General features: G+C 41.7%; 1 protein-coding gene and 1 pseudogene across 1 annotated transcript; both read left to right on the forward strand.

The window, feature by feature from the left end:
- Window positions 1-683: 683 nt before the first annotated feature.
- LOC137281333 (acetylcholinesterase-like) lies at window positions 684-11,680 on the forward strand. The gene is made up of 4 exons (XM_067812508.1): window positions 684-977; window positions 6,514-7,968; window positions 8,353-8,540; window positions 9,845-11,680. Exons 2-4 carry the CDS (start codon window positions 6,521-6,523, stop codon window positions 9,949-9,951), a joined length of 1,743 nt encoding a protein of 580 aa, XP_067668609.1. The 5' UTR covers window positions 684-977; window positions 6,514-6,520; the 3' UTR covers window positions 9,952-11,680.
- Window positions 11,681-15,206: 3,526 nt separating this feature from the next.
- LOC137280809 (uncharacterized) overlaps window positions 15,207-20,320 on the forward strand; it is a 56,071-nt pseudogene continuing 50,957 nt past the window's right edge.

Raw genomic sequence — 20,320 nt, forward strand, 5'->3', positions numbered from 1 at the left:
ACCCGATTTTACGAGTAAACCTGGTTTTTTTTCTAGATATCCTACTACGCATCCCACTCAACGCCCAATAAGGCCAGTATGGGTTATTTCGACATATGCTATTTGAATTTGTGTACATTTTATAGATACATAGCAACAGACTAAAAACATTTTTCTCCATTTCCGACTTAAGGTCCCACCTACCCCCGTCGGCGACGTTGGCTACAGACAGAAGCCGACGTTTAACCCTAAACTAAATGCTAAGGAAGCTAGCATCCATGAACATCTTGCCTTTCGATTCAGTATATATTCAGGTGTTATGACAGCCATAGACGATGCCATAAGTCTTCCAGTCTTACCAACGTTGCTTGCTTTATATAGAGAGACCCATAAGAAACAAATATCTAGTAAACACGCTACAGGTCATGTGGACGTATAGACACAGTAAATAACTCCACAGGTAGCACTCCCGCTTTCTGTGAACCCATTCAAGACTAATTAGATTTTGCTGCACATTTTGCCACGTCAAACATTGAGTGAAACTTTCTTTTGTTAAGTTCCGAATGCTTAAAACTGATTCCTTACGATGCATTAAGATTTGAGAGCCTGTTGAATTTTAAACGCCACATAGTGTGACTCACCTGCTTAACAACAATAACGATGAAATGTGAAAAAACGGAAGACGTTTCACCTTTTGTTGTGTCATTCGTCAACTGAATATTAAATTTCAGAACGCAGTGGCGAGTTCAGTGGGAAACTGTGTCAGTGGCGATGAAAAGTAGTAACCGGTAGCCGTCGCTAGCCTCTTGTGTCATTCGTAGACGGAGTATTTAAGTTCAATTCGTTCAATAGTGAATTCAAGCGGAACTGTTAGGGAATCGTCAGACGTATATCACATAACGTGAACGGTGTTAAGTCAGCGCGGCGGCTGAGAATACACGGGAACCGGTGTGCTGGGCACATTACACAGTTCTCCTCGGTTTCGTAATTCTGTGAAGGTATGATTTGTCTTTATCTGTTCCATAAATGTTAACATTGCGTAACACACATTTTATAACTTAAGTAATCTTAAAAATATAATGAACATTTCAAGTAATTTGCTATTGTGCCAAGCTAACGTTGTTTGTTTGTTTGGTTTGGTTTGTTTGTTTGGAGTTTTTTCTTGTTTTTGGTGTTTGTTTCTTTTTTGTTGGTTCTGTTTTGTTTTGGGGTTTGTTTTGCGTCCGCAAAGAATTTGACGGCTTTGCTTGAATGATTTCGTAAATACGTAGCTATATTATGAAATGATTCGAACAGAATCGATTGTCTAAGTCATTTCCGATGGTAAATGAAAAAAAATATCATATCCCGTACAGATGGGTGTATTTACCATATCGTAAAATGTATTTTTTCTCAAATTGCTCGTTAAATTTAGTCTTCGTTGACAATTCCGGTTTGAACATTGAACTATCATATCCCAAACTCAGATCACTGCAATAACATATATTATTATGACTACAACCGAGACACCTTTCGAATTCTGTAAATCTAGTAGCGGGCAGGGGGTTAATATTGGTGGAGGGTGCACACAACACAACGCTACCGGTGGTTACAGTTTGCAGTCATTTATTCCCATTAAAATGAACGTTTGAGATCACCCTGAAAACACACATACATGTAACTACATATTTGAGCGTAGCATACAATACATGGCATACATATAGATGTATTACACTTTCAATATATTCACGGAATACAGCTAGCCCCGAAAATGCACTAGCACAAATGCATTTTAAATATAAATTAAACATGAAAACTATTCATACGTACAGATATACCTATCACACATACACCTGAGGAATACTTATAAGGTCCTATAAAGTACACCTACCACTGTGTGGCAAGGAGTGAATACAACCTCTCATGCAGTCGTGTAGTCGCAGATCATTCTAAGAAAATTAAAACACAACCTTCATAATACTAACAGTGGTATATAAGATACGTTATGATAAAATCAACAAATCTCACCACTTCATATCACATTCACACGATTATACATTCACACCATGTGTTAATTGTGTCTAGTTAGTTTTAAACTGGTAGAGACCAACTGTATATGCCATATTTAATGTAAAAAGGTAATTGATATTCAATAACGTAATTTACACAAATTTCACTGAAATTCCACATCCAACCGACTGTACTGATAGTTGGAGAACAATAGAAGATTGAGTCATACACGGAAGCATTAATATAACACTTCTGTAAGGAGTACACTATGTACAACACCATACACTATGTACAACACCATACACTATGTACAACACCATACACTATGTACAACACCATACACTATGTACAACACCATACACTAAGTACAACACCATACACTATGTACAACACCATACACTATGTACAACACCATAAATGCATATACAACACATGTACCAACGTAGTAAATAAGCTACTCATTAATTTCCAGAATTGTTCCACAAATAATCCAATATATTGATCTGATCCTCTTTAAATGATCTGTGTCGGCTGTCAAAAAATCTATGTGTAAAACAAATGTTTAAAACTTAGCAGGCAATAGGTGGCAAGCTGGCCAGAGAAACTGAGACAGGACAAAAGAAGCATGTGCAGAGTGTAAGTGCATGGGTCAGAACCTGGCCTGACCCAGTACAGTGGCTATTGCTAATTTGAGTGATTGTGGGTGCATACATAGTGAGTGAGTGAGTTTATTTTACGCCGTACTCAGCAATATTACAGCTATTTGGCGGTGGTCTGTAAATAATCCAGTTTGGACCAGACAATCCAGTGGTCAACAACATGAGCATCTATCTGCGCAATTGGGAACCGATGACATGTGTCAACCAAGTCAGCGAGCCTGACCACCCGATCCCGTTAGTCGCCTCTTAAGACAAGCACAGTCGCCTTTTGTGGCAAGCATGGGTTGCTGAAGGCCTATTCTACTCCCGGACCGTCTCGTGTCGGGTGAATGCATATATTTAACTGAGAGTGTACGTTTTATTTTATTTGTAAACAAAAAAGCTGACACATATAAACTATATAATAACTATATACAAGTACGTAAAATTGAAACGTATAAACTATGAAAACAATAATGATTAAACCTTGACTTAGCCACGCAAACTCGGAGTCGGATTTCTTTTAAAATGACGGTTATGGATAGACTGTTAGAGAGTAAATACATGTCTGTAGGTTCATTAAATTATTCATTGTAACTAAGAATTGAGTTATTTTCTACGGATTGTCTGATCTGGTTAAATCCACGTTGGACAGGTAAAATTTTGAAATTTCCAGCCCTGATGTCTGGCTGTTTGTTGAAATTGCTTTCATCAATGAACAGACTAAATCTATCGTGAGTGATCGAAACGTTTCGACTATCAAATTTCATGATTTGTTTCCATAAATGTCACGGAAACATTTTATTTCATCACCAGTGTAGCGAGGCTTCTTTCACTCTTTGGCTCACTCGCTCACTCACTCATTCAACGCCCGTGAGTCTGGGCCAGACAATCCAGTGATCAACATCATGAATATCGATCTACCCAATTAGGATCCGATGACATGTTTCAATCAGACCCCCCTTACCTCCCGATCCCGTTAGTCGCCTCTTACCATAAGCATATGGGTTACTGAGGGTCGTATCTAACCCGGCTCTTCGCGGATTATCAGTTTTTATAGAAATCATGGGACATTATTAGCGCTATATATATGAAGATTTGTTTATGATTTTGTGTTTAATGACTTTCGTGACTTGAACAATGAACCTCAAGATCAGTATTACGCCGACTTGCCTTTCACAAAATCGGAAGGGACTGCGTCATGTTTTATCGCACCTACTTGAAAGACGTTTGGACGTGGAACTAAACCATGGGCTACCGATCAGATGCTGCTAGAATATTGCTAAAAGATACGTAAAACCGTACTCGGAGCGAAAATGTTCGTATCAAGGACACCGACGATATAGCCTGCTGACATACCGTGCCACCCGCCTGAAAACGAGAGGCCCGACGGAGCCGTTGTCACGTTCTCAGTGAGAAACGTGTCGTTGACGAAGCTGGGCTAACAATGAGTGACAACGAGGGTTTACGTGTGTCACATGGTGACGCCGAGAGAGTGCGGAAGGTGAGGAAGGATGTATTACCGCAGATGGTGAAAGCTCTTGGAATAGGCGGGCCGTGACAGTGCGGATGTGTATGACAGTCATCGTTGGGTCACTGTCATGCGAATATTTCGCTTTAAGCTGCTCGTAATTCTCAAGACTCCATCATGAAGAAGTTTGGGTTGTCCTTGTTGGAACTGTACAAAGTGTGGGAATTCTGTAATGTAATTGGAACGGGGTTTATTATAAGCCATTCAACACTGAACTGTAATGTCGGAGGTCGTCTATCTGATCACACATCTCAGGATGAAATTAAAACAGCTGTAATGTCCCTGGAAAAATAATACTCATCCGTTCTTTAAATGTGCCATATTTATCATTCCGCATTTAGAAATGTTTGTTTAATATTGCATTTATTGTATTGTATTTTGGATAAAGGTGTGTTTACAAGTAACCGGAATATTGGTCTAATTGTTCCACCATATTATGGAATATTCAGCAGTTGAACCACATAACTCTGGGGGAATGTCTTTACTAAATGTAATGGGGAAGTTATGTACGTCTAGTCTGGCAGCAAGGCTATGACGTTGGCTCATGAGACAGGTAATATGTGAGTCACAGTCGGGTTTTAGCGAGGATTATTCAAGTTTTTTATCACATATTTGTGTTACAATCTCTGTGTCAGAAATATTTCAGAAACCCGAAACATCGTTTTTCTCTCTTTGCAGCCTTCAGGCCTTTTCACCTCGTAGACAGACATACATTATGCATGCAGACACCTACTATGCGTCAGGTGGTGTTCTCCCTGTACCATGTACTGGTGTCGATTAATGTGTTTGGAATCTAGTACATACCCTAGGGCATGTTTTGTAATGCTTAGGGTTTATGCTGACAGTTTTAAAAATGTGTGTCAAGGGCTAGGTTATTGCTATTTTACGTCTTTTTGTCATACGTCTGGATCTCCCAGGACATGTGGACATGCTGACATTATTTCATAGCTGCAACAACGGTGTAAAGATACGCTCCTGGATTGGCATTATGACATTAACATTTCACATTAACACAGTGTAACGTCCGAGTTGCAGTCACTGTCAAGTCCATAAATGGACATATCTTCACTTGCCTGCAAGAACATAATCAGATGAATGTTGTTCTGCAAGTTTCGTTGTCATTTACATGTTTGAATATTCAGCAGTGTCGGAATGAAAAGCTGCTAGAAACGCTGTAGCCTGCCCCAAGTGTCAGCTACAACACACTGTAGCCTGCCCGAAGTGTCAGCTACAACACGCTGTAGCCTGCCCCAAGTGTCAGCTACAACACGCTGTAGCCTGCCCCAAGTGTCAGCTACAACACGCTGTAGCCTGCCCCAAGTGTTAGCTACTACACGCTGTAGCCTGCCCCAAGTGTCAGCTACAACACGCTGTAGCCTGCCCCAAGTGTCGGCTACTACACGCTGTAGCCTGCCCCAAGTGTCAGCTACAACACGCTGTAGCCTGCCCCAAGTGTCGGCTACTACACGCTGTAGCCTGCCCCAAGTGTCAGCTACAACACGCTGTAGCCTGCCCCAAGTGTCGGCTACAACACGCTGTAGCCTGCCCCAAGTGTCAGCTACAACACGCTGTAGCCTGCCCCAAGTGTCGGCTACTACACGCTGTAGCCTGCCCCAAGTGTCGGCTACAACACGCTGTAGCCTGCCCCAAGTGTCAGCTACAACACGCTGTAGCCTGCCCCAAGTGTCACATACAACACGCTGTAGCCTGCCCCAAATGTCAGCTACAACACGCTGTAGCCTGCCCCAAGTGTTACCTACAACACGCTGTAGCCTGCCCCAAATGTCAGCTACAACACGCTGTAGCCTGCCCCAAGTGTTACCTACAACACGCGGAAGTACTTATTAGTACTTATTATACAGAAAGTCGTCAGACAAATGCACAAAAGCACAGCTGTCCTCATATATCATATTTGCACACAAGCGCTTTAGCATTTGATGCATGAAACTCGCTCAGTTTATCTGCATAGTGTTTGCTGTTGCAGGTTTCCTCCCCCACCCCCACCTCTCTCTCTCTCTCTCTCTCTCTCTGTATATATATGTATGCACGTGTGCGTGTGTGTAATGTGCGTGTGTACCTTTTGATGGAAAGGATACCTACATATCCTGGCTTAAAACTAAACTCAATATGTCCAGTTTGAAGTTTGATTTTGTTTTATTTCATTTATTGGATGTATCACAGTTCATGGTTGTACAAATAGCCTGTCAAGTGACTACGAATACGAGATGTCATTCAAATCCATTGCCTTTGGGAGCACGCACTCACACACTAACTCACATTGCATTTGGAATCATTCACTCACATTGCCTTGGGATCACTCACTCCCTCACACCTCGCGTACTCACTCACTTATTTTTAATTCGTTTCGTTTCGCAGACAAAGCATGACGCAGATACTTTTATGCATCCTGGTCTCCCTCCTCACAACACAGGGAGCTTCTGGACAGCAAGTTAACACCACGCATGGCACAATTGTGGGTCTTAGATCTACCGTCCTTGGCAAGACCGTCGACACATATTATGGTATTCCATATGCCAAGCCGCCCATAGGTGATCTGAGGTTCAAGCACCCACAGCCATTGGACCCCTGGGGATCGAAGGACGCACGTTCAATGAAACCGTCTTGCTATCAACCAATTGAAATTGCTGACGGAATGCCATGGAGATCATTTCCCCCCAACTTCAGTGAGGACTGTCTCTACATCAATGCATGGGCACCAGCCAATGTTCCAGCAGGTACAAAACTTACAACCATGGTATGGATCTATGGTGGAGCGTTTCTGACCGGATCCATCAACATGGCTTTGTACAATGGACAATACCTTGCCGCTGAGAAAAACGTCATCGTAATGGCTATGAACTATCGTGTAGGAGCTCATGGATTTCTATATCTTGGGCCTGACACGTTTCCTGGCAACCAAGGACTTATGGACCAGGCTCTTGCCCTGCAGTGGATTCACAGCAATGTTGAAAGATTCGGTGGGGACTCAAGCATGATCACCTTGTTTGGAGAAAGTGCAGGTGCAGCTTCGGTTGGTCTTCATTTGTTATCCCCAGTCTCGCGTAATTTCTTCACGCGAGCCATTCTTCAAAGTGCGGTTCCGAATGCATTTTGGACATCCAGTACACCTTCGAAGGCTATTGGCAACACTAGAAGTCTCGCAAAGCTGTGGAACTGTAACGCTAAATCCGATGCTGACATTTTCCAATGCATCCGAGATATACCGCCAGAAACGATAATAAACAACCAGGGCCTCCTACAGTTCCGTCCTGTCGTGGATGGTCATTTCTTACCAGATTCTCCAGCATCACTCGTTGAAAAAGGGCAAATTAAGCAAGCGGAAATCCTTCTGGGAGTGAACAAAAATGAAGGCACCGAATTCCTCCTGGACCTATTTCCTTCAATGTTTTCAGCATCTACAGCTCAAGTTAATATCAGCAGAGCACAGTTCCAGGAGATTGTAACAGCCGTTACTATGGAAGGGCCACCTGCTGTTGTCCAAGCTGTTATAGCTCAGTATGCCGATATTCACGTCCCTTCTCTACATCCAAACTACGCCGAGACTGCTGACAACGCCTTTGGAGACGGTTACTTCAAATGTCCAGCTACCAATTTAGCTGCTTCGCATTCAGCAAATAACAGCGTTTACTTGTATTCCTTTGAGCACATGATCCCATCGTTACCAGTACCACAATGGATGGGAGTTCCTCATTCGTACGAGATAGAATCAGTGTTTGGGCATCCACTCGGGGATGCCTTTACTTCGACAGATGTGGATAAGTCGATAAGCCGGAACATGATGACTTACTGGGTGAATTTTGCGAAGACTGGGTAAGTACCTTATATTGTAGATATGAAAGAAATCGTGATGTATAATTGAGTGAGTGTCGTCATGTATGCTAAGGGATATGGTGCGCTGGATTGCCTTATAAGGTTGCCAAGAGGTAATAAGGTCGAGCGCTTTTATAACGCATCCCTTAACTACACATTCTCTGTGAAATTGTAATGTGGGTGTTACGGGCAGTATATGTCTCATATCCCATCAGTAACAATCATCGTGCTTTTACGGGCAGTATACGCCTCATATCACATCAGTAACAATCTTGTATCAGCTTTTACTATCTCATCGGGACCACATAGGTCCAGTAGCTGTTTCTCAGTTGCACAGTCTCACTTTGTGATGTAAGTGTAGTGTAGTGAAACCATTTTTTTCAGAAACCCCAACCTCCCTGAAACAACAAACTACCAATGGCCGACCTACAACTGGATGGATGAGCGTTTCTTGGTCTTCTCATCGTCCGGACTTTCCACGAAGCAGGGCATGAGAAAGCCGCAGTGTGTATTCTGGAACACTCTCGTGCCACTGATCATGAAGAGCGAGGACCCCGCTACAGGTTCGGGCAGTAAGTCTCATTTATCTTCTAAAACAGACTGCCAGAGCGGACATCGCTTGTGTGAGATCAAACGATGTCTACACTGATATCGCGGCAACTGAATTGTCGAAACATCACTTAATGACCTCACATTGCTTTGATATCACAGACCTCACATTGCTTTGATATCACAGATGACAAAGCTATTTACTTTGCAAAGCTGATGCTATAATTACAATGTTATGATGTCATTAGCTAATGACGTCACAATGCTATGGCGTAACTGAAAGCACTGCTCAAGAGGTATATTGACAGTTTGGTGTTCAAACAAATTCAGTCTTTTACTGATAACAGCTGAAAAATGATTTTGATGATAACGAGTCTTCTGAAATCAAACTAATCAACTCGTGTGGACATATTTGATATCAGAGGACACTTGGCGGAGACACGTCTATATTTTGTGTGTGCCATAGACTTATGTGATGCTCAGGGAGTCAGACTGCTAAACCATATAGACGCATTGTTCACTTGACGAAATGGCGTTGATCCTATTGAAGAATATCAGTGCTATTGTTTAAGAAAATAATATGATCTAAGTTGCTGCAATCTTGATCTCGGACTTTGTGTACTCCTCCGATAAGTGAAAACTGCCACCACTCCCGTTGCTGATAGGTATGAATACACAAAGCAGTTTAGAAAGTGGTCAAATGCAGCACATATTGGGATTACACTTTTTTTTTAGACTTTGTGAGTTGTTCTCTCACACTACAGGTGTGTCCCTGATTGGACTCGACCCAACAAAAGCAACAGAATCTGTACTTAGCTAAGAATGTGTAAACCCAAATAAAACATATGTTAGAAGTGGGTTCCGCATGTCATCGTGAATTTACTTATCGTATTTACTTGTTCAATAGAACGTTGGTATTTTCATTTGTGACTCAGTATTTTTGCAAGTTAATGGGGGAAACCAGAACGAGAAAAGCGTTGATAAAACCTCAATAACGACGAAATCAAGGTTGAAAGTACACAAGTTAACCCCTATCTATAAAGTTAGAAGGTACATATAGCAGAAGCTGAACAATTATAGACAGACACAAAATGTCAATACTTTGACAGTGGATCATGTACTTTTGCATGTAGATTATGATATCTTTGTCAATTCAATTCAATTCTTTATTGCATGAAAGGTCGTACATGAAAGAGGTACGTGTCAACAGTGAAAAAACTATATCATAAACTCCTGGCTTAATTAATTGGTGGTTGTGCTCGGTAATGAAATTAAAATGGACTGCCTGGAAGCCAAACCTAGAACATTTCTGGTTCTTTTGTTTCAGCAACAACTGAGAACGTGGTTTACAGGTGTCACACCAATGGAAGCAGGGCGTCATTTGCTGTGAGCACGTGGCTCATTGCTGTACTTGCAGCATTAGTGGGTGTATAGACATGGAGCGATATACACAATGTATTCACAGAATGATGACAAAATATTCCCAGAACAGGACCCTCCTCTTACGTAATCATGGGATATTACAGAACTTTGTTTTGTTACATTTTGCTTCTCAGAGAAGGGTTCAATTGAAAACTGTTAAATACATACCGAACAACAAAATAAACCTTTTTGTCATGTTTTAAGCAGATTACACAAACATGCACGCTTACCTTTATTTTCGAAACTTGCGTTTCTTTTGCTGTTCAGTATATACGGCAAGAAGTCTGTGTGTCACAATGTGTCATGTGTTGTCATGAGAAGCTTATACACAATCGATGACTACCTCAAATATATCCGAAATTCAAGTGACATGAATTATACTACACGATTCAAAAGAGAACATTGTGACCGCTGCTATTTGATAATAGAATATGTTATATTGTGCTATTTGTGAATAGATGGACTCGGCTAGACTACATTCATTTTGCACCAACAAAGATACTTTATGCTTGGGTACGTAACCATGGTATGTACACGCGTGTTGCACGTAGACTCTTTAATAATAAACAATGTTCTCTGAACAAATATACATTTTACTTACATGTTTATATCTCGTAGATTATTTTCATGTACGTATGTATCCGCACCAGTGCATACATCTTTTCAACAACGTGGTTCATTTAGGAGCCAACTAAAAACCCATCTTTTCCTAGCCACATACTAGTTTCTCCACTTTGTTTGCACAGGGCCACTGAGCAGCACTGTTTGGACATTAGGTGCTTAACAAATAGATTACTATTAATATTATTATTATTACTACTACATTCACTTGTATGATTTCTAACACCTATTGTTTGTGTACGTCATTTTTAAATATTGGATATTTCTCCAGCCGAACATCCTGTCGTTTCGGATATGTTTCTTCACATACTGCATGTTAGTCTATGACTTAAGGATGTGATATGACGATTAAGATTAGGATTTCTAACGTGATCACTAAAAAACTGGTGTCTTGTACAAGGATATTTTAAACTTTATGTATAAGATTGCATATTTTTTTCTTCTCGTGCTCATTTTTTTTCAAAAGTAGCGAGGGCGGTAGGACTTTATTTTTGATTTTTGATAGAAAAAGTGAGGAGGGAAGAACACATTTTTTTTTTCTCACAGAAATACGACTTGGAAAGTTTAGCACGTGTCAATGAGTTGTAGATTGAGTCACACTCGTTGTTGCAAACTCATTCGTATAGTGGACAAATCGATGATCGGGACGCGGCAAAGTCATTTTTTTAAATGGCAATAAAAGTTGTTGCGCGCACAAATAAACGTGAGGCGCCGATGCTCGCGAAATATTTCACATATTTGCTTTAGCCTAACCAGTGACGGAAATGCTCTCTGCTTCCCACCGAATTATATTCATGCACAAGCAACGCTATTTGACAATTGTTTAAAAGAAAACCTGAAATAATGCCAGACTTGGATTTGACAATATATCAGTAGTATGTTCGCGCTGACACATATATATTCATGTATTAAATGTCTTTTGTTTCATATTTTTGTGGGGCGGTGGGGTACCGTGAAAGCGTTGCTCGTCACGCTGAAGTCACGGGTCCTATTCACTACCTGGGTACAATATGTGGAGCCCATTTTTGGTGTCCCCCAATGTTATATTGCTGGAATATTCCTAAATGTGGTGTAAAACAAAACTCACACACGTTGGTGTAAAATAAATAATAGCACTCTAGTTTCAGTTTCTGGTTTTCTTTACGGACAGAATGATCAAACTGTTCCGCTTTCATGTTACATTGGAGAATGGCAGACGCAATATCACCCGAAACGACGTTCGTCGATATTCCTCGATGGAGGGTTTGGTTCCACAAGGAAGGTTTCACTCATGCCTACATGTAGGTCACATATCTGCTTTATCAATGAAAAATTAGTTTACGATGCCCGGGTGGGTTGAAAATTAATTCCGAACGGAGACCTGGAATCATCATTGGTTTTGATTCTGACATTGGAGGAACCCGCTGACTTATCAAAGATAAATGTGATGTAACACAGAGGTGGGCGAAAATTTCTTGCATCTGAAACTCACTGATGGCTCGATGGCCCCGCCTCGGCCGGCGACCATTGAAAAATTAGGTATATGTGATCAAAGCATTTGTCCACTTCTCCTTTGAATCAATGTGTTCACTGCCGCTTCCTCTTGGAGGAAAGTTTGGCCGCGTCCAGGTCTTCCCCGTTGAAAGTTTGCTAAAGTCCTATTCATACGCGGGAAAGTTTTGACTTCAAGCTTTCAAAAACAGACTCATGAGCTTGATATATATTTAACATTCACGACCTTAGTAAAGCTACCAAGACATTGTCCGCCACTACTCGGATAGTTCCCGTTCGTAGACCGTTAGATATGTGGGGGACATTTCATGATTTCACACAATAATGACCGATGCAATTCCCAGTTGCATTTGTCCCATACAATCACACTGACTGTTCTTACATTCAGTCCTCAGGAGTGCAACTGCTGGAGTAGGATATTCTCAATTTTATATGCATGTGGGAATGGCCTCCTCGCTATTACTATATTACCAGAGTATGACCAGCATACCAGATTGCGATGTGTCATCTGGTTCGCGTGAGTCGGACCGGACGGTTAATATGCTTTCACAAACATAATGCTTTCAGTGCTAAGGATTATCTTTCTCACGGCCCTCAAAAGACCAGTTCTAACCCGGGTCTCGTATATTGTAGAGGGGTGTATAAAGGGAAGGGTTTCGTCTCATACTGTTACTCTATTCCCATTTATTCGGCAGTGGGTCATATGAATATATGACGGTTTCATTGAATGGACGGGTGTTTAATGGTGGGGATACTTTTGTGTCACCGGCAAATGTTCACCATTGTATGTATCTAGCATTACGACAGGTCACATTAAGTCTCTCTTATCCAAAGCCCGTGCCTCATACTCTACATAGGTTCAGTTTGTAAAGTGTGTTACTAGTACCCATGCCACCTCGAGAGAAAGGTCAGCTACTCACATTCCAAAGCTGCGCCTAAAGAATACAATTTCTGTCAGCTCCAAGATGTATTTACTGATCCACCTGCCTTTCTCGACTGGAGGCCCTTGAAAGAATACAGTCACAGCCATCTATACCTGGTGGTGGGTGAGCGAGTGAGTTAAATGTAAAATCACTCTGGCGGTATTTCAGTCATATCGTGACTATGAGAGTTGTATAATAAATACAAACTTTAACAATATATATATATATATATATCTTTCCGACGAAGGACACTAAAACATATATGCTATAAACCTACACTTGCATGGAATCATCTAGTCGGTCGTACAGACCCTGAAGCAAATGTGTCCAAGAAAGCCCATGCAAGTCTAGAGAATGTGACACATAAAGTCTCAGGGCTCCATTTCATTATATTACTGTTTTTTAACTATGAATTCTTTTCAGTAAAATATGTTCATTTCAGAGACTAGTTGTTAGTCTAGCAATCGTGAAACGATATTTCTACAGGATACAATATAAAAATGAGCTTTAGATCGCCAAAACCTGAAGGTAGATCACTATTCGTGGGAACAGGGGGAATATACTGCATTTGTTACCTGGGTGCATCCTAGATGGATTAACACCATCCCTTCAGTCGCTTGCGATATTGGGGAACTGTAACCAAAATATTCTGCGTTTAGAACCAGTGTTAAATAAAATGGACTTACTATACTTCATCAGGCTATGGTTGTAAGGAGAGACTAAAATATTAACAACGGACAAACTAACATTGCCACGTGAACGAAAAAACACAATTGAGAATGTTTTGTATGTCAAAACCCTCTGCCTCTGGGGAAACGCCATATAACTCTGCTGTAGTGACACACACCGAGTCGATGACTCAACAATTCTCCACTATTCAGTTTTGCTTGGATGGCGTGTCGTGTTACACAGTTCTCGTTTCCTTTCTCACAAACAGTGATCTATATGTGCGACGTTCTTTCTTTCAAGGACTAAGTAGCACATTCACAGCATTAAGTATTTATTTCAAAAGATCCTCGTGAGATTACGGCGAGAGAAAACACAGTGATAATTGATAGTGCATGTAGTCTTATGATATCTACAGTATTAATAGCACTTACAAACAGTAAATTGGTCCTCCCAGTTTTGTATTTTCCTTTTGTTGTGAACATTTAATTATTAACTCCCGTACGCTGCATTAGCATTAAGCTTGTCTAATTCTTAGTGTTATATAGCATGATCGGCTTTATCTATTCACCCGTACTCTTCATTTTGTATGCAAATGACTGTTACCTGTCTCTGGAGGACGTATTTCCTGTGAAATTAGCAGATGACGCAGTTGTTGCCCAGACAGAGCTGGTGGGTCTGCACTCAAGTGTATCGATACGCTGAGAGCTCTTTATGCGTGTACAAGTGATCTGTTTGATTGGCATTTTAGAAGTATGGACTTCCGAAGTATGTCGTAATGGGAAATTAAGATTATTTATGGATAACAACTTCAGGAGTTACAACGGCATAAGCATTCATACTGAAATGTCGCATCATATACAATAGAAGAAGTTGTTATCCTTAAGAAATAGAGATGCTGCGTTTGTAAATACATGCTCTCTCTGCATTTGCGTTCGATCTTATCAACCAATACTGAAATGGTGAACTACTGTGCATCTGGAAACTGTCGTTCGTCCAAGTACAAACCACGACTTGGAACTGACAATCTGAGTTTGCACCGGTTTATTCCGATCCAGTCATCAGAGGAAAACGGATGCAGTTTTTTTGCACGCCACAAGCATAACAAAATGTCAGGTATGACACCTGCTTGTCTGTGTAATTACATAATGTGACTGAGACATACCTCAAGTGCACGAGCCATAAATCAATGTAAACTAGTGGGCAAAATAAAGTGAACACCCTTATTAATGATCAATAAATCAAAGCAAAACATACTCAGCTTTTACGTTTTAATGAAGCATTTAATGAATCCAGCAGATGGGACAATGCACCAACAATATCTATGAGAAACTCATCACAGATGAAGAGCACTGGTAATGGACAGATGGTTAGGAATAGCACAGTTCATACATGTAACAAGTCAATCATAGAATATCTCACTCATTACATGTGTTTGGTCACGCATACACACCTAGTAGACACACACACACACACGCACAAACACACACACACACACAAACGTGAGCGCGGAGACATAGCAGCAATACAAGCCCATCGGCTGTCAGCGATGTCGTCAACCAACGAATGACGTCCTTCAAAATCCCATTCCACTCGTTCCTCAGAGCGTCTGCAAGTTCTTATCGGTTCACTGTGGGTCGTGGTCGTATTCTCACCTGGCGATCCCACAAGTCTATGGGGTTTAAGTCGGATGAGAGTTCTGGCCAAGAACTTCGATATTCTGAGCTTTCAAGAAGTTCTGGACCACTTGCGCTGTGTGGGGCCTTGCGGTATCGTGCTGCAGAAGTGTTCACCGTTGTTGCTGGCGAAGAAATGGTATTGTCACGGGTTGACAAATGTCATCTCTGTGTCTCTGAGCGTTCACGTTTCCACGCACTACGACCAGTCGTGTACACTGATCCCCGCAAATTCCTCCCCATACTATCCCACTGCACACAGTTCGGCGCTAGTCTTTCTACCTTACGACGGTATATTCGCATCACTATGGACCTTGTTCAATCAACTTTCGTCTGTAACAAACATTTGCTGCCAAATTCGTTCCAGGCAGCGACGTATAGTCCTTGCTGACTGTAACCTACGACAACGATGTTCCTGGGTCGATGCCTTTCCATTCAGAGGTCGTCGACCTCTGATACCTGTTATAACTAGATTTCGTAGCACGGTATGTTACCACTGTTTCCGTTGCCGTGATGACCCGATTGCGCAGATGATGAGTACGCAGACGGCGGTCTTCCCGCGGGATCGTCACACGTGGTCTGCCTGGTCGTGGCCAGTCTTGGGAGCTGCCAGTTTGCCTGTAACGCTGGAACAGCCTAATGATGGTACCATGTGTACAGTTCAGGGCCCTTGCAATATGGCTGTTGTTGGCGCCCATCTACCTCTTACCTCTGGCGCTCTTTCTCTTGGGCTCATAGCCGTGACATTATTTCGGTGTTGTTGGTTTTTTTTGTCAGCTGAGATGGGGGGCGGTGGGGTAGCCTAATGGTTAAAGCGTTCGCTCGTCACGCCGAAGACCGGGTTCGATTCCCCACATGGGTACTATGTGTGAAGCCCATTTTCTGGTGTACACCGCCGTGATATTGCTGGAATATTGCTAAAAAGCGGCGTAAAACTAAACTCACTCGCTCACTCACTCAGCTGAGATGTGTGACCACTAGATCTTATAATACTTCTCCACAAACATTTAGCATCTCCGAGATGCACGTTTCGCTATTTTTGGCAAATGTGCATGCTTCTTCACAGCCAACATGTTGCGTTTGGGCGCACGATTAGTCTGTGTGGGAGCGAACCGTTTTGTCCTATCAGGATTTTCCAACTTGGAAAACTCAACCAAAAACTCAACAAAATAAGCGTTCACTTTCGTTTGTCCATGGGTTTATTCTGTTTATGGGTATATCCCGATAGGTGCTAAGTTCAAAGTACACATGGCCAGTGATTGAAGTTGTGCATATGATATTGTTCTTAAAATAAATAAAGCAATCAATACAACAGCTGCTTATCACAATCAACATTTTTTTGGTTCCACATGTGTACAGACATGTGTTAACATATTTCAACAATTGTTTTTAACAACGACACTTCAACGAAATCTCAAAGCTTTAGATGACGACACTGTATTACCTTCCATTGGTGAAAACATTATTTGTTGATTTCGAAGTAACCTTTCAAACTGATCCCGAGGTACTTATACTATACAGAATGTCACCTAACTGGGGTGTCTTGTAAACCTTATTTTGTCTTATTTAATTCAATTTGATCTCCAAGATACACGTTCAAGACCTTAGATGACGATAGTGTTTTTTTTTCAATTTGTGGATACATTATTTGTAGTTTAGGAGTAAATTGTGCCAACATACATTATACAGAATTTCACCCAAATTAGATGCTTTGTAAAGCTCATTTTGTCTTATCTAATTCAACCCGATTACCAATGTACCTCACGTGACCACCTCCAGCTGCTAACGCTGCCCGACCCCACCTGGATACAGATCGAATCAGTCGTTGGATGTTTCGTTGTGGAATCTTTCTCCATTCCTCCTGCAGCGTGTGGAACAACTGTTGAAGATTATGTGGTGGATTACGACGTAATTATCGATGGTAGGATTATCGATCTGATCCGAAAGGTGTTTGGGTTTAGATTCGGGGATCTAGAGGACCAGGGGAGGGTATTGATGTTGTAGGTAGTCCACGGTGGCACGTGTTGTGTGGGGCCTGGCGGAAGAGCTGCCGTTGACGGTCAACAAGGTGAAGGACGTGCGGACGGAGAATCTGGTTGATGTATCGACTGGCCGTCAAATTGCCTTGGACAAGCACATGTTCCGGGCGGTACGGTGGCAGTCACGTAGGTGGGTTATCCGGATGTACCAATCTTGGGCAGGTGTGGTAACTCTTGGACTTCCTGATCATTTGTTGATGTCGATCCCACAGAACGCTGAAGATCCTTGCCACGTCACTCTTTGGCTGGCCAGCTTGCCATCGTCCAATTGCCTGATTTCGATCGGCAGCGTTGGGACGTTGCTTTGCACGTGATAAACAATCATTGTGCCTGATATTCGTGCTGAATGACATCCACACATGACAATCCTGATTGATAAAGCCGTTCAAAATCATTTTTAGTTGCGTTTGGTCAACCATAATCTTCTAAAACATTCCAGAAACAATGTTTGAGTTAACATATATGTACAAAATTGTATCATTTATGAATTACATTTTGCGTTTCTTTGGGTTTTTTTAAAGTGTAGTTTCCAGTTGTTTTTCTGATAATTTCTCAGGCGTGCACTTCAATTCCATGAAATGCATGTTCTCGGACAGAAAAATCTTGGTAAATCACGCAAAACATAGCGGGTGACTGCTGACGCAGAAGTTCAACTCGGTGTTGAGAGACTTCGGGGAACAGACTCAATGGGTAGCCGTATTCCACTGCAAGGACAGAGATTCGTTCCAGGAATGCTTGACTATAACGGGAACGGGTGAAGAAACAGCTCGCCGAAACTAAGCATGCCAAGCTTGTGTGACAACCGACCAATATTTAGTAATGTTTTAGTAATGTTTCCGTAATGTTTCCGAAAAAAAACGCCGTAGCCAAGCTCCGTAAAAATAATTACACTTTGTGTGTGATTGTAGGTAGCGTAGTTGACACTGCTGTTGTTTAATTGTTTATGTAATTCAAACCAAAACAAGCCCAACCACAACCGTCACCAACATCCCACGGGGTGATCGACCCTCATATTATGTTATAATTAAAATTATATTTTCCAACAATATATATTATGTCTGAGCGAATAACATTCGTTAACGATGCATGCCACGCCTTAGTGGTTTCCGGATTAGCAATAGGATACACTCGGTTGACTAAAATGATTATCAAACAGTCGACTATAAAACTCGACTTCGACCTGCAGGACATGGCCATGCTTACTATGAACATTGGTATGGTGATGGCCACCAAAGACGTCCTTGTAAAACAAGGTATTGTACCTGAATATATTTTAAGCTAATATATATAATGTGGCCGCGATAGCAATGATGCTCGAGTGGGGCTCTTGAGACTGCCCGGGCATTTTCCGGGACTAATTATCCATTTTCTCAATTACGAGAGTCAAACGCGGCTGAGGTAGAAGAGCTAAAACGACACAACCGACTAAACCGACTCTGCAGGCCGCACAGGCTGAATACGTTAATTCACGCATGAAGAGACTAGATTTTATCAATAATCACCCTGTTCGAACGTTCAAGGACGTCGACGAAGCTATGAAAGAATACAACGTGTTAACAGGTAAACAACTAGAACCATTAGGTAATGCACCAACGATTTCTCAGTATTACACACCTTCCGAGGGGCAGAGGGATCGTGAGTTGGCCTTTGTGGCACTGGGTTTAGCAGCGACAGTGTTACTTGTGAAACAACTGGACTAATTACGCAAATTATTATATCAAAGATGAGACCAGCACCGTATATATCGTTGTCAATGTGTTCTTATTGCAAAAAACTGAAATTTGTGGTAAAAAAGCCGTATTGAGGGTTATTGTTGTTTTCACCGTAATGATGATTAAGCTAACAGGACATGTTCATTGTGAGTGAGTTTAGTTTAACGCCGCACTCAGCAATATGTCAGCTATATGGCGGCGGTCTGTGAATAATCGAGTCTGGACCAGACAATCCAGTGCCCAACAGCATGAGCATCGATCTGCGCAATTGGGAACAGATGCCATGTGCCAACCATGTCAGAGAGCCTGACCACCCGATCCCGTTAGTCGCCTCTTACGACAAGCATAGTCGCCTCATATTGCAAGCATGTGCTTGTAGGGTACAGGAGTCAAAGGTCATTACTGATTATGTAGGTTTTTAAAATTTTATTATTTTTTTTATGGCTGTGGTATCATTTGTAATTCCTCACGTACGAATCTTCTACGCGGTCCGTCTTTCAACCAGCATATAGGTTAGGTTCCACATCTTTTATGTCCACTCGATCTATATATAAAACTAAACTCACTCACTCTAATTTCACGTCGGTTTTCTTCAGTAATGCATCCCACGAGAGCCCAGGACTTGAATAATACCATGCCGGGTCCAACCCGTAATGCTTCGAACACGTTTTTTCTGAATATCTCGTATATATCGGTCTGTTTTCAAATACAAATCATGGTAATCACCTAGAATCTTATAACCCTGTTTTCCCCATACGTTTTTCGCGTGATGGTCATCGTCTTGTGTGATAGACGCGTCGGATAGCTTGCTATAGAAGCGGTCAATAGGAGGTAACTGTGCTTCGTTGAACTTACACCAGTCATCCATATATTCATACGGTTAGATACTCTTCTGTGTGACGACTGGTTATAGCCAAACCGTTCGGTGTTAGTAGCCTTGACCAAACTGTATAGAGACGACAACAGAAACTGAGCACTATCTGTGAATCTCAACCCATTTACCGAAAAGGATATATATCTTTCCATATTGTTGGGGATACGAGTCATGTTGCCTTCAACCTTTGAAACAGCTTGCATAATCAAGCATGAATCATACCCGCGAAGATTGTGAAACACCACTGGGATGTGAATAGGGGTGTATTCTCAGCTCCAAGTTACATTCAGTGTGAGTTGCACCTCTGTTTTTACCATTAATGTGACAGTGAATCACCACACTGAGTCACCATTCAGAGTTTCACCGCACACGTGATAGT

This window comes from Haliotis asinina, chromosome 4 (genome assembly GCF_037392515.1).
Source record: "Haliotis asinina isolate JCU_RB_2024 chromosome 4, JCU_Hal_asi_v2, whole genome shotgun sequence".
Classification (NCBI taxonomy): Eukaryota; Metazoa; Mollusca; class Gastropoda; order Lepetellida; family Haliotidae; genus Haliotis; species Haliotis asinina.